We start from the raw sequence: 14,470 nt of genomic DNA, 5'->3' as shown, positions 1-14,470 counted from the left end.
TCTCCTACACATAAATGTCAGAATAAAAGGCTGTTGTTGCTATAGTGGGGAGAAGAATCTTCTGAAATCAATGAGCAAGAACCCAATGGTTTTGTGGTAGAATTAGAGGAGAATATAGTTAATGAAGAATCAGGCCCCAAATCATCACTCAATGCCATGAATAGACTATTGGGACTATGAGGTTTACGGGGTCAATCAAAGGGCAATCAGTAAAGGTGTTGTTCGATGGAGGGGGTGATGATAACTTCATACAACCGAGAATTGCCAAATTTTTACAGTTGGACATACAACCAACACCTACATTTAAGGTGTTAGTTGGGGATGGAAATTTTTTACAAGTGGAAGGAAAAGTAGATCCATTAATTCAAGATAAACATCCAAGGATGTGAATTGATATTTCTTGTGTATTTGTTACCAATAGCAGGAGCTGAGGTAATTATGGGAGCTTCCTGGTTAGCAACTATAGGTGCTCACATAATGGATTACAGGTATTCTCTCATTACAATTTTATAATGAAGGAAAATTTGTGATGATTACTGGAGAGCAAAATCTGGGTCCACAACCTACTTCTATACACCAGCTTCACAGATTAAGTTCTGTGAAATCCATTATCCAGTGTTATCAAATGACTATTGAAGCAGTTGAGACAGTTACAAAAGGCACTGATGATCAAGCCATAACTATAGAATCAAGGGAGAAAACTGGAGAATTTGTTGAAGGCTTACTTGATGCTTTAAAACATTTACTGTTAAAGTATCGGAGGGTATTTGATGTACCTAAGGGTTTACCACCAGTGAGGATATTTGATCATAAAATACCTTTACAACCCAATTCTATTCCTGTTAAGGTTAGACCATACAGATATCATCATAGTCAGAAGACAGAGATTAAAATCATGGTTGATCAAATGCTACAAAAGGGGTTAATTGAACCAAGCAACAGTCCTTTTTCATCTCCTGTTATTTTAGTCAAGAAAAAGGATGGAACCTGGAGATTTTGTACTGATTACAGGGCCTTGAATGGGATAACTATATTAGATGCTTATCCTATACCAGTTGTTAATGAGTTGTTGGATGAGCTTAATGGAGTAAAATATTTTTCCAAGTTGGACTTGAGGTCAAGATACCATCAGGTTTTGATTTGTGCTAAAAATAAACATAAGACAGCTTTTAGAACCCATCATGGACATTTTTAGTGGGTGATGATGCCAATTGGGTTAACAAATGCTCCAGCAACATTCCAGTCTCTAATGAATAGTATTTTTCAGTTTGCTATGAGGAAGTTTGTTTTAATTTTCTTTGATGACATATTGGTTTACAGTGTGGACTGGGATAGCCATTTGAAGCATCTAATTTTGTTGTAGTTTTCATACAGAATATCATCAAATTACATGAGGTTCCTATTTCTATTGTATCTGACAAGTATAAAGTTTTCCTAAGCAGATTCTGGAAATCATTATTCAAGGCAATGGGAACAACCTTGTCAATGTCCTCATCATATCATCCTCAAACTGATGGTCAGACGGAAGCATTAAACAAATGCTTGGAATTATATCTCAGGTGTTTTGTGGCAAAGAATCCAAGAAATTGGGTTGAATTGTTACCTTGGGCACAGTATTGGTACAACACATGATCATTCCAGTGTAGTATAGCTATGACTCCTTTCCACATTGTATATGGTAGGGATCCTCCATCCTTGTTATCATATTATACCACTGATCATAATCCACCTGACATATCACAAATGTTGCAACAAAGAGATCAGGTTTTGAGACAGTTGAAGCATAATTTATTGAAGGCTCAGGTCAGGATGAAGAGATTAGCTGACAGGAAAAGATGTGAGATTTTATTTGAAGTAGGACAATGGGTATTTGTCAAACTTAAGCCGTGTAGATAACATTCAGTGGTCATGCGCAAAAATCAGAAATTGAGCATGCGCTATTTTGGACCATTCAAAATTATACAAAAGATTGGCTCCGTAGCTTATATATTACCTTTGCCTGAAGGAGCACGTATTCATCCAGTATTTCATGTTTCCCTACTGAAGAAATGCGAAGGTGATCTAGGATCACAAGTAAATTCTATGCCTTTACCACTTATCGCTACTGAAATTGGTCCTTCATTGCAACCGAAAGCCATCCTGCAACAAAGAACATTTCTCAGAAATTCAGAGCAAATTGAACAAATTCTAGTTCAGTGGGAAGGAATGATGGATTCTGAAAATTCCTGGGAAGATGTTGAATATATGCGTCAGTACTTTCCATCTATTATCCTTGAGGACAAGGATGTTTTTAATGGGGGAGGTTGTGTTATGCAAGGAGTGAAGCTGGCGGGAGAGTCTTTGGAGCCAAGGAAATTGAAAATAGGAAGTCACGTGCAGGGGAGAAAGATAGCTGAGGTGGATAAGTTGGCTGATGTGGAAACATCCCCACTAATGATCTGCATGAGTAATAGAGAGAGGTGCAGGATCACCAGATTAGCAGGTTATCTTACTCCCAGACAGGTGGCAATAGGAGAGGATTCCATTGGATGTGAAGAAGGGTTAGTTACGCCATCGTGGCAGCTTGTAAGAGAACGATTGATGGACGAGGATAGTTAGTTATGCTAACTATCGGGAGGAGATTTAAAAGAAAGAGAGCAAGAGGGAAGAGGGCATTGAAGATCAGAGAAAGGAACTTCGGCCTAGCAAGATCTCCGGTGATCATCCGGCGATCTAGTTGGGAGGGAAGGCATTCCCATTTATCTTACTGTTTTTCTACTTATTTCTGTCCGATCTACAGCACTGTGAGCTTAATTTTTCTACATCTGAATTACAGTTTCAGTATTACTACTTGTTGATTGTTGTGTAGTAGAACACTATCATTCTGAGATAGAATTCTTAGATCTATCACTGTATTGAAGAGTTCATCTCAATTCTATTGTGATATTCTACCTGGAAGTTGGATAATTACTCTGGTTATTGATTGTTGCATTGATTGAGTCATAATTCATTACATATTTTGGTGCTTTCATTGAGAGATATCTACTTTGCACTTTGTTGCAAAGATGGCAGAGGCTACTCGATTTAAGGACTTAGTAGCAAAGATTGATGGTCTGCAAGCTACTATGGAGTAAAGGGAAGAAAGGCTAATTACAGCTATGGCTCAAAGGGATGATAAGGTTAAAATGTTAGAGATGTTTATACAGACAATTTCTAAATACATTGAATCTCAAATTGTATCTACCACAGTTAACACAGCTGGAGCAGTACAAAATTCAAGTGGAGAATTCAGAGATGATGGAGAGTATGTTAAATCCAAACCTTTCACCACTCATTCTATCAAACTGGACTTTCCTCGATTTGATGGTGAAGAGGTGTTAAATTGGATCTATAAAGCAGAACAATTTTTCAAATATTATAGAGCAACAGATGCCGAGTGACTGGAGAAAGCATCTATACATTTTGATGGAGAGGTAGTGCCATGGTTTTAGATGTTGGAGAAGGAAGGGAAGGTAGACAATTGGCCTTCATTGGTTAATGCATTAGAAGAAGTTTATGGGGCATCAGTATTTGAAACACCTGAATATGCACTTTTTAAATTGGTGCAGGAGGACTCTGTAACAAGTTACTATGCCACTTTTGTATCCTTGGCTATTAGAGTTGAAGGAGTGTCACCATCTGCAATGTTGAAATGTTTCATCAGTGGGTTGGGAAGAGAAAATCAAAGGACATTATTCCTTTATTACCCGAGTCAATTTTTAAAGCAGCAAAATTGGCAAAGTTGTATGAAAATAAATATCCTGCACTGCCAAAAGCTAATACAAGGAAGATGCAATTCACTCCTGATATCAATGTTAATAATCAATTAGGAAAAGGAATTACTCAAGTGCAGAAGTTGTTACCAGTTAATCATAATGTTCCACAGTTGACATAATCTAACTCATCTCAACATCCTCCTGTATTCAAGAAGATTAGTTTCAAGGAAATGCAGTTAAGGAAGGCAAAGGGATTATGTTTTAATAGTGATGAAAAGTACTCTCCTACACATAAATGTCAGAATAAAAGGCTGTTGTTGCTATAGTGGGGAGAAGAATCTTCTGAAATCAATGAGCAAGAACCCAATGGTTTTGTGGTAGAATTAGAGGAGAATATAGTTAATGAAGAATCAGGCCCCAAATCATCACTCAATGCCATGAATAGACTATTGGGACTATGAGGTTTACGGGGTCAATCAAAGGGCAATCAGTAAAGGTGTTGTTCGATGGAGGGGGTGATGATAACTTCATACAACCGAGAATTGCCAAATTTTTACAGTTGGACATACAACCAACACCTACATTTAAGGTGTTAGTTGGGGATGGAAATTTTTTACAAGTGGAAGGAAAAGTAGATCCATTAATTCAAGATAAACATCCAAGGATGTGAATTGATATTTCTTGTGTATTTGTTACCAATAGCAGGAGCTGAGGTAATTATGGGAGCTTCCTGGTTAGCAACTATAGGTGCTCACATAATGGATTACAGGTATTCTCTCATTACAATTTTATAATGAAGGAAAATTTGTGATGATTACTGGAGAGCAAAATCTGGGTCCACAACCTACTTCTATACACCAGCTTCACAGATTAAGTTCTGTGAAATCCATTATCCAGTGTTATCAAATGACTATTGAAGCAGTTGAGACAGTTACAAAAGGCACTGATGATCAAGCCATAACTATAGAATCAAGGGAGAAAACTGGAGAATTTGTTGAAGGCTTACTTGATGCTTTAAAACATTTACTGTTAAAGTATCGGAGGGTATTTGATGTACCTAAGGGTTTACCACCAGTGAGGATATTTGATCATAAAATACCTTTACAACCCAATTCTATTCCTGTTAAGGTTAGACCATACAGATATCATCATAGTCAGAAGACAGAGATTAAAATCATGGTTGATCAAATGCTACAAAAGGGGTTAATTGAACCAAGCAACAGTCCTTTTTCATCTCCTGTTATTTTAGTCAAGAAAAAGGATGGAACCTGGAGATTTTGTACTGATTACAGGGCCTTGAATGGGATAACTATATTAGATGCTTATCCTATACCAGTTGTTAATGAGTTGTTGGATGAGCTTAATGGAGTAAAATATTTTTCCAAGTTGGACTTGAGGTCAAGATACCATCAGGTTTTGATTTGTGCTAAAAATAAACATAAGACAGCTTTTAGAACCCATCATGGACATTTTTAGTGGGTGATGATGCCAATTTGGGTTAACAAATGCTCCAGCAACATTCCAGTCTCTAATGAATAGTATTTTTCAGTTTGCTATGAGGAAGTTTGTTTTAATTTTCTTTGATGACATATTGGTTTACAGTGTGGACTGGGATAGCCATTTGAAGCATCTAATTTTGTTGTAGTTTTCATACAGAATATCATCAAATTACATGAGGTTCCTATTTCTATTGTATCTGACAAGTATAAAGTTTTCCTAAGCAGATTCTGGAAATCATTATTCAAGGCAATGGGAACAACCTTGTCAATGTCCTCATCATATCATCCTCAAACTGATGGTCAGACGGAAGCATTAAACAAATGCTTGGAATTATATCTCAGGTGTTTTGTGGCAAAGAATCCAAGAAATTGGGTTGAATTGTTACCTTGGGCACAGTATTGGTACAACACATGATCATTCCAGTGTAGTATAGCTATGACTCCTTTCCACATTGTATATGGTAGGGATCCTCCATCCTTGTTATCATATTATACCACTGATCATAATCCACCTGACATATCACAAATGTTGCAACAAAGAGATCAGGTTTTGAGACAGTTGAAGCATAATTTATTGAAGGCTCAGGTCAGGATGAAGAGATTAGCTGACAGGAAAAGATGTGAGATTTTATTTGAAGTAGGACAATGGGTATTTGTCAAACTTAAGCCGTGTAGATAACATTCAGTGGTCATGCGCAAAAATCAGAAATTGAGCATGCGCTATTTTGGACCATTCAAAATTATACAAAAGATTGGCTCCGTAGCTTATATATTACCTTTGCCTGAAGGAGCACGTATTCATCCAGTATTTCATGTTTCCCTACTGAAGAAATGCGAAGGTGATCTAGGATCACAAGTAAATTCTATGCCTTTACCACTTATCGCTACTGAAATTGGTCCTTCATTGCAACCGAAAGCCATCCTGCAACAAAGAACATTTCTCAGAAATTCAGAGCAAATTGAACAAATTCTAGTTCAGTGGGAAGGAATGATGGATTCTGAAAATTCCTGGGAAGATGTTGAATATATGCGTCAGTACTTTCCATCTATTATCCTTGAGGACAAGGATGTTTTTAATGGGGGAGGTTGTGTTATGCAAGGAGTGAAGCTGGCGGGAGAGTCTTTGGAGCCAAGGAAATTGAAAATAGGAAGTCACGTGCAGGGGAGAAAGATAGCTGAGGTGGATAAGTTGGCTGATGTGGAAACATCCCCACTAATGATCTGCATGAGTAATAGAGAGAGGTGCAAGATCACCAGATTAGCAGGTTATCTTACTCCCGAACAGGTGGCAACAGGCGAGGATTCCATTGGATGTGAAGAAGGGTTAGTTACGCCAGCGAGGCAGCTTGTAAGAGAGCGATTGGTGGACGAGGATAGTTAGTTATGCTAACGATCGGGAGGAGATTTAAAAAAAGGAGAGTAAGAGGGAAGAGGGCATTGAAGATCAGAGAAAGGAACTTGGGCCTAGCGAGATCTCCGGCGCTCATTCGGCGATCTAGTTGGGAGGGAAGGCATTCCCATTTTTTTTTACTGTTTTTCTACATGTTTTTGTCTGATCTACAGCACTGTGAGCTTAATTTCTGCATCTGAACTACAATTTCAGTATTACTACTTGTTGATTTTTGTGTAGTAGAACACTATCATTCTGAGATAGAATTCTCAGATCTATCACTGTATTGAAGAGTTCATCTCAATTCTATCGTGATATTCAGTCTGGAAGTTGGAGAATTACTCTGATTATTGATTGTTGCATTGATTGAGTCATAATTCATTACAGATACATTTGAAATTTAATTTTTGAAGATGCTAAGGATAATGACACAAATTGTTAATTTTATTTATTTGATACACAACATAATATACTACAATTTTGTTATTTACCTTGTTTTTGATAAACCTCATAATTAAGCTTTGTTTTACAATTTTATTCTTTTGATTAATCTTCATTTGAATTTTTTTATTTTTATTTTTATAAAATGGATAAGCCATAGCGCTCCATATGCTACCGATTAATGAACTCCCAGCCCATGCATGAGGAGCCCATGAGGAACTCATCAAGGCTACGAAGTTGTGGGCTCTTTTATTTTTATTTTCTAATTGTCTTGATGATCAAAGAAGACAAATCATTTTTTTTTTTTTTGTTCTTGGAAAACATGCTAATGTAAATTTGAATAAATAGAGGGTGATTCCGAGGAAAGTGACATGGATATGTGAAATTTTGCGGCAACATCCTCATAAAAATAAGAAGTATTACTCAAAATCTCTGGGTTATGCTGCAAAAAGGCATGAAATTTGATCATTCAACAGAGATTATCCCGTATGTAAATTTAATTAATTACAGGGTGATGTCGCAAAACTGCAACGGATTTGTGATAATTTACCAAAACACCCTCATACAAACTAAGTTTATTATAAAAATAATCTGGGGTTTCATGCAAAAATAACCTAATGTTTGGTAATTTTGCGTAAAAGCCCTGATGTAAATTGGAACTAATTAGACTGTTTTTGCAAAATTCGTACAAATCTGTGTAAATTTATAACAACACCCTCATGCAAGCTAAAATTTATTTTAAAAAAACTTATTCAATAATTTTTGAAAAAAAATCCTAATTTAAATTTACCCAACTGTAGGATTTTTAGATTTGTTTCAATTTACAAAAACACTCTCCACAAACTCAAATTTATTGTCAAAAGTTTTTAGGGTTTTTTACAAAAAAATAAAAGTTCAGTCATTTTGCAAAGAAAATTCTGGTGTAAATTTAATTAATTAGAGGGTGTCATCCACAAAACTGCCATGAATTTGTGATATTTTGCATTAAAACCCTCCTTAAAACTAAAATTTATTTTTAAAACTTTCTAGGCTTTTCTTCAAAAAAACCCATGAAGTTTCCTAATTTTGCAAAAAAAAAAACCCTCATAATTTTTTTTTTTATGAAAAACGACATGGCCGGCCCAAAAATTCCAGTTTACTGTTTTTCTTGTCGGTCACGTCCCTGCGCAAGAACCTCAGCTCAGCGAGAAGAGAGAGCAACAATGGCGGAAGAGAAGGTGATTAACAAGCAGGTGTTGCTCAAGGACTATGTCACTGGTTTTCCCAAGGAGGAGGACATGGTCCTCACTTCATCCACCATCGATCTGAAGCTCTCTCAAGGATCCACGGCCGTGCTGGTCAAGAATCTATACCTCTCCTGCGATCCCTATATGCGCCTTCGCATGGCCAAGCCCCTTGTTCAGAGCTACGCTGAAGCCTTTGTTCCCGGAAAGGTTTGTGCTTTGTTCTGATTTAATTTGATTGATTTTCCAATTGGATGTTGTTTGTGCTTGGTTTCAGGGTTTCTTGTAATGTTTGTGTTGTTTGTAGAGCTTTGGAAATCCGAAATTATTCGTTTGAAGTTTCAGTGATGCGAAAATTAAAGGCATGGCGCTAGTGTTGTTATTTAGATAGCGAATTACCAAAGAGTATGTTAATTGGCATTTGATTTTTTTTTCATAGAGGTGCGAGTTTATGAGATTAGATTAGATTTGGTAGTGGATTTACATGTCCTCCCATGTTGAATAATTGCTCTGCAAAAATTGGAATATATTTGGTTTGAATAAGAATTTCAATTGTAATCCTATGAAAAGGGGGTATTTGTTTGGGGTGTATGTTAGAATAGGCCATTCCAGGGTTTGATACCTCAATTTGAAGCTGCATGTTTTGTGAAGTTTGCCTCAATTGTGTAAGATTTTTTTTCATCACAATCAAATTGGTGTATGCTTGCCTCAGTTTGCATGCAAACGCGCCAGTTCTTATTGGCGCCTATTCTTTTTGGTACTCCATATTCATCCTGTTTTAGTTTTTGTTAACTTACTGTTTGCTTCATGTCATTGGAAACAAAGACTTCGATTGGAAAACTACTTATCTTCTTCACGTGGAAGGTTATTTTTCTCATCCTTATCCTAGCCAAGTCATCTTCTAATTGAATTGGTACTGATTAAATATTTCTTACCTGGCGATGAGATTAGTATGTTAAAACTATCTATGCTACAATGTTTTATGTTAGATACATTACTTAAACCCTAAAGTTCTCTGGAATACAACATGAAGGAAAGCCAGTTATCTTATTGCGGAATTAGTATGTACATGTTTGGGGTGTTCCTTTGGAACAGGCAAATTTTTTGCTATTTTTTTTGACAACACAAGTAAGAGGTTCCCCTTTGTTACATCAGTGCCTTGTAAACATGAACGATATGTTGTTGGTGTCTAAAAATGGGGTGCAACATGAGGTGCTAGTTAAAGTGGGAAACGGGTTCTGTTAGTTATTTATATTAAGGATCAGCAGCATTTCTTGACATGCTATATCATTGAATTTCCTTGTTGAAATAAACCATAATGGCTCTAGGGTATCCCATACTGTTTTGGCATGATGACTACGACTTATATTTTCTTCATTATGCAAAACAATCTGTATTATGATTAAAGATACATGAGCTTTTGTATTTTGGTTGAGCTTGGCCTCTCCTGGTCTCTCGATATGCCATGCTATTCTGAGTTACTGTTGAAATTGTCTTCAGAACTTCTGGAGCTCTCATCTTTATTTACTTAAGTTTTGAACTTACCTGGAAAATTGATACAGTGAAACTGCTCATGTTCCTGACCAGTTATTTATTGATTTATTTGAGAGATATGGACAAGCATTTTGGCTGGGTTTCTTTCTTTTGCTCCTTTTCTTTTTCCTTTTTCCACCAACGAGTCTTAAACTCTTGAACTCTCACTTGGAGAGGAAGTATATCACCAACTCTGCTATAAAACGAGGATAAACTTCTAGTCTTTTACTCATCGAGGATAGATATTAAGAAATCAATGTAAACTTTGTTTGGTTGTTATGAACAAGGTTCACTTACCCATGTATGCTGCAGCTGTCATTTACATATTAGTTCATAGAGCAAATTATTTTCTTAATCGAGCATAGGATCTATTTCTCTATGAATTCACAGGTCATTGTTGGTTATGGTGTGTCTAAAGTTGTGGATTCTGGTCATCCGGACTTTAAGGCAGGGGACCTGGTTTGGGGAATAACTGGTTGGGAAGAGTATAGTCTGATCACAGCACCTGAACGACTAAAGAAGATCAAATATACTGATGTACCGCTTTCATATTACACGGGAATTTTAGGTACACCTTCTCTATGTACCGCTTTCGTATTTGATCCAAGATTTTTCCAATTGATATGATGTATCAAAAAGAATGAACTTAATGTCAACAATTACTTAGTCATTACATTTGTAACTGTATAGGTTAAAAATTTTGCACAATTTCTTGATGCCCAGCATTCTATATGGTTCAGAACGTTTTCACTTAAACTTGACTACTTGAACTGAAATTAACCATGCACCATGAAGAGTTCCATGCTTTAAGTAACCCATCTGATGTGATTAACTTAATTCAAGTTGCCTACTGCCATTCTGCAAGAATGATATTTGATGAAAGGCTTCAGTTCTGTGTGCTTGTATACTTTTCTGGAGAATGCTTTAGATATTGCTTCTTGTCAATGCATTTTTTCAGGGATGCCAGGGCTTACTGCATATGTTGGATTTTATGAGATCTGCTGTCCTAAAAAAGGTGAAACTGTTTATGTGTCGGCGGCATCAGGAGCAGTTGGCCAACTTGTTGGTCAGTTTGCAAAGTTGATGGGCTGCTATGTTGTAGGGAGTGCTGGAAGCCAAGAGAAGGCACTGGACCTATGCGCTCTGTCTCTTTAAATTAAATTTTTTCAAAAAAATTGTCAACTCAGTTTACTGACTCCCAGTTGAGCTCTTTGATTGACTCAGATCGATCTCCTAAAGAATAAGCTTGGATTTGATGATGCATTTAACTATAAGGAGGAGCAAGATCTCACTGCAGCCTTGAAACGGTGAGCATTATGGTTTATGCAATTGCATTGCATCCCCATTATTACTGTTTGAGGAATGAAATTTTGTGGACGGGATGGTTCATCACTTCATAGTTATCTCCTATTGGTATTTTGATTTTAGTGAATTAAATTTCTGGTGACATTCATGAAATGACTTGATGTTTTGACCATGGCCAGATGTTTCCCCACTGGAATAGATATCTACTTTGAAAATGTTGGGGGTGCAATGCTTGATGCTGTGTTGCTGAACATGAGAGAACACGGCCGAATTGCTGTTTGTGGGATGATATCACAATACAATAAAACCCATAGGGATCCTGTCCACAATCTGTTTTGCTTAATCTCAAAACGTATCCTTATGCAAGGGTTCCTTGAACCTGATCATAAGCACAAATACCCGCAGTTTGAAGAGCAGGTCGTACAGTACATCAGAGAAGGTAAGGTGACATACGTTGAAGATGTAGCTGAAGGCTTGGAGAATGCTCCTTCGGCCCTCATCGGCCTCTTTAGTGGTAAAAACATCGGCAAACAAGTCGTGTTCATTGCGCATGAGTGATAACTGTTCATGAAATTCCTGTTCAAGTCTTTGAAAACGTGTCATAGATAGTAGTGTTTGGTTGTATGCAGTCATAAATGGAATGGATTTCATATTAATCTTTGTATTTGGCAATGGATTGTGTTGGATTTTTTTTAATCTCTTGATGGTTGGACAAGACCCAAACTATATGTATATGTACATGTATATATATATATATATATAGTTTGGGTCTTGTTGCGAAATTCTTTAATACAGATAAAGAGTTATATAACATCAAAATTTAATATTATTGGATTATAGAAAAGGAAATCTCAATTTCAACAATGTGTCTAGGATGATAAAGGCAAGAGACAAATTGAAGAGAAAATGATATGTTGGTAGCCAACGACCTGCGGGTCTATTGGTACGCGGGTCGTCAATAGAGCTTTCATCGAGTGGTGGGAGTTCAATTCTCACCTGAGGGCACATTTTTGGGAGTTGTGAATAGTGATTGTGTATGAGTGATTTCAGCGGCCATGTGAGCGCCGTTCGGTCCCCACTTGTTCCACCGAGGCTTATGCATGTCTCTGGGGTCTCTAGTGGGTTCGCTCCGCTCTTCTCAAAAACAAAAGCAGTGGTGGGAGTTCGATTCTCGGCTGAGGGCACATTTCTGGGAGTTGTGAATAGTGGTTGTATATGAGTGATTTCAGCGCCCATGTGAGTGTGGCCCCGTCCCCACTTGTTCCACCGAGGCTTATGCATGTCCCTGGGGTCTCTAGTGGGTTCGCCCCGCTTCTCTTCCCAAAAAAAAACGAGTGGTGGGAGTTCGATTCTCGGCTGAGAGCACATTTTTGGGAGTTGTGAATAGTGGTTATGTACGAGTGATTTCAGCGCCCATGTGAGCGCGGCCCCGTCCTCAAATTTTTTTTAAATGCAAATGGGGGGTAGACAGCTAGAACGATGGGGATAAGAAACAACAAACAACCAATCGGGGAAATTAAAAGCTACAACCACAAGCAGCCGCAGCTTCCAGCAACCAATGAAGGTCCAGTGCTTCCATTGGTTAGGCCCCGAAGTTTATTTTGTTATGTCATCTTCCATGACCCAAATTTTAAATTTGGGGTCAAACTTGGGTATGGGTCGCTCTAATCAACACTCAAATTTGACTCAAAATTTGAGGTTTGACATAGGAGGACTTGTGACCCCAAATTTGGGGTTCCACACAAATATTAGTTTTTTAAATATTTTTTTTTATTATTATTATAATTAAAATTATAAAATTAATAATTCATTAATATAATTATAAGTAAATATTATATAGGTAGAATATTTATATTAGTCCCTATACTCTTTTCACTTTGCCCTTTTAGTCCTCCTATTTTAATTTAAGCCCTTTTAATCCCTCTATTCTTTGAATGAGTGCAATCAAGTCCCTCATATACATTTTGAATATTCTAATTACTAATTTTTATTGCTCAAATATTCTATGAATCATATAAAAAATAAAAAAATTATATTATTTCCCTGAATTGTGTATATTACAAAGATTATTGTGAATAAATTGTGTAGTATATTAATTATTTTTATGATTAAAACAGTCTTAGGGGACTTGATTGCACTCATTCAAAGAGTAGAGGAATTAAAAGAACTTAAATTGAAGTGGGAAGACTAAAAAAGGAAAATGAAATAAATACATGGACTAACATGGGTATTACCTTGTTTTTATAATTAAAAAATTTTTTCTTCCACTTTTCTTGACTTTTTTTAATTTATTTTTATGAACCTTGTAATTGAGTTTTGTTTAACTATTTTATTCTTTTGATTAATTTTTATTTGATCCGACTGAATTGTTTTAATCATCAACGAAAACAAAATCACCTTTGTTTTATTGCTGTTTTTGCTCTTCATGCTGTTGAACGATTCATATGGGTTTTATAACATAAATTAATTTTCCTATTTTGTTTCTTTTATTTTAGCCAAAGTTATCAACTTTCCTAGATTACATTATGTAATTTTTCTTCCTAACTTTCAGCATTTCTTTCTTCCTAACTTTCAACCTTTCAGGGGCCATTTGGTTGCAAGGAATGGAATGGAAAGGAGTGGAGGAGTAATAAAAATGAGGGGGATTGGAAAAGGCATGGGAATGAAAACTATGTTTGGTTGGAAGGATTGGGGAGGTAGTTTATTGGGAATGAGAAAAAATGAAAAAGGAAAATATGATAAAATGACCGTCATGCCCTTTTATATAAATGAATATTACTATTATTATTATATATATATAATGAGGTGTGATAATTATTTTTTAAATTATTTAAATATTAAAATAAATTCATTATTATAAAAAGATATTTAACTTTAATAGCTCACATGTGACACTATTTATTAATATCTAAAATTTTGTTAATATCATTAATTAACAATTAATTAACCATAATAAATAATTATTTAATTTTAATTAAAAAATTAAGTCATAATAACCATTCATATCAATTATGATTCACTTTAATTACAATAATTAAGTATTAAATTAAAATAGTTCACTTTAATATTATTCATTTATTTATTATAATTAATATTGTATTTAAATATTTTCGGATTAATTATTATTTAATTATTATAATAAATTATTTAGATTAATAGATTTATAATTAAAAAAATAAAAGAGTAAATGAGTAAATTTACCCATCATAACCCTCATTCCCCTCCCACTCCTCTCAAAAATGAGAGGCATGGGAACTCTCCCCCATGCCTCTCTCACTCCTTACACATGCCTCTCTCACTCCCATTACTCCACATCCAAATAAGGGTTTCCTCACTATAAGCAAT

General features: G+C 35.9%; 1 protein-coding gene across 1 annotated transcript; it reads left to right on the top strand.

Annotated features, from left to right (window-relative positions):
• The first annotated feature begins 8,174 nt into the window (after window positions 1–8,174).
• On the top strand, window positions 8,175–11,815 carry LOC120270573 (2-alkenal reductase (NADP(+)-dependent)-like). Its single transcript, XM_039277622.1, has 5 exons — window positions 8,175–8,497; window positions 10,211–10,388; window positions 10,779–10,945; window positions 11,045–11,127; window positions 11,305–11,815. Exons 1-5 carry the CDS (start codon window positions 8,177–8,179, stop codon window positions 11,681–11,683), a joined length of 1,128 nt encoding a protein of 375 aa, XP_039133556.1. The 5' UTR covers window positions 8,175–8,176; the 3' UTR covers window positions 11,684–11,815.
• The last annotated feature ends 2,655 nt before the right edge of the window (window positions 11,816–14,470 follow it).

Source organism: Dioscorea cayenensis, chromosome 10 (assembly GCF_009730915.1).
Source record: "Dioscorea cayenensis subsp. rotundata cultivar TDr96_F1 chromosome 10, TDr96_F1_v2_PseudoChromosome.rev07_lg8_w22 25.fasta, whole genome shotgun sequence".
Classification (NCBI taxonomy): domain Eukaryota; kingdom Viridiplantae; phylum Streptophyta; class Magnoliopsida; order Dioscoreales; family Dioscoreaceae; genus Dioscorea; species Dioscorea cayenensis.
The sequence above is the reverse complement of the archived record's forward strand: the minus strand, read 5'-3'. Positions and strand labels throughout refer to the sequence as shown.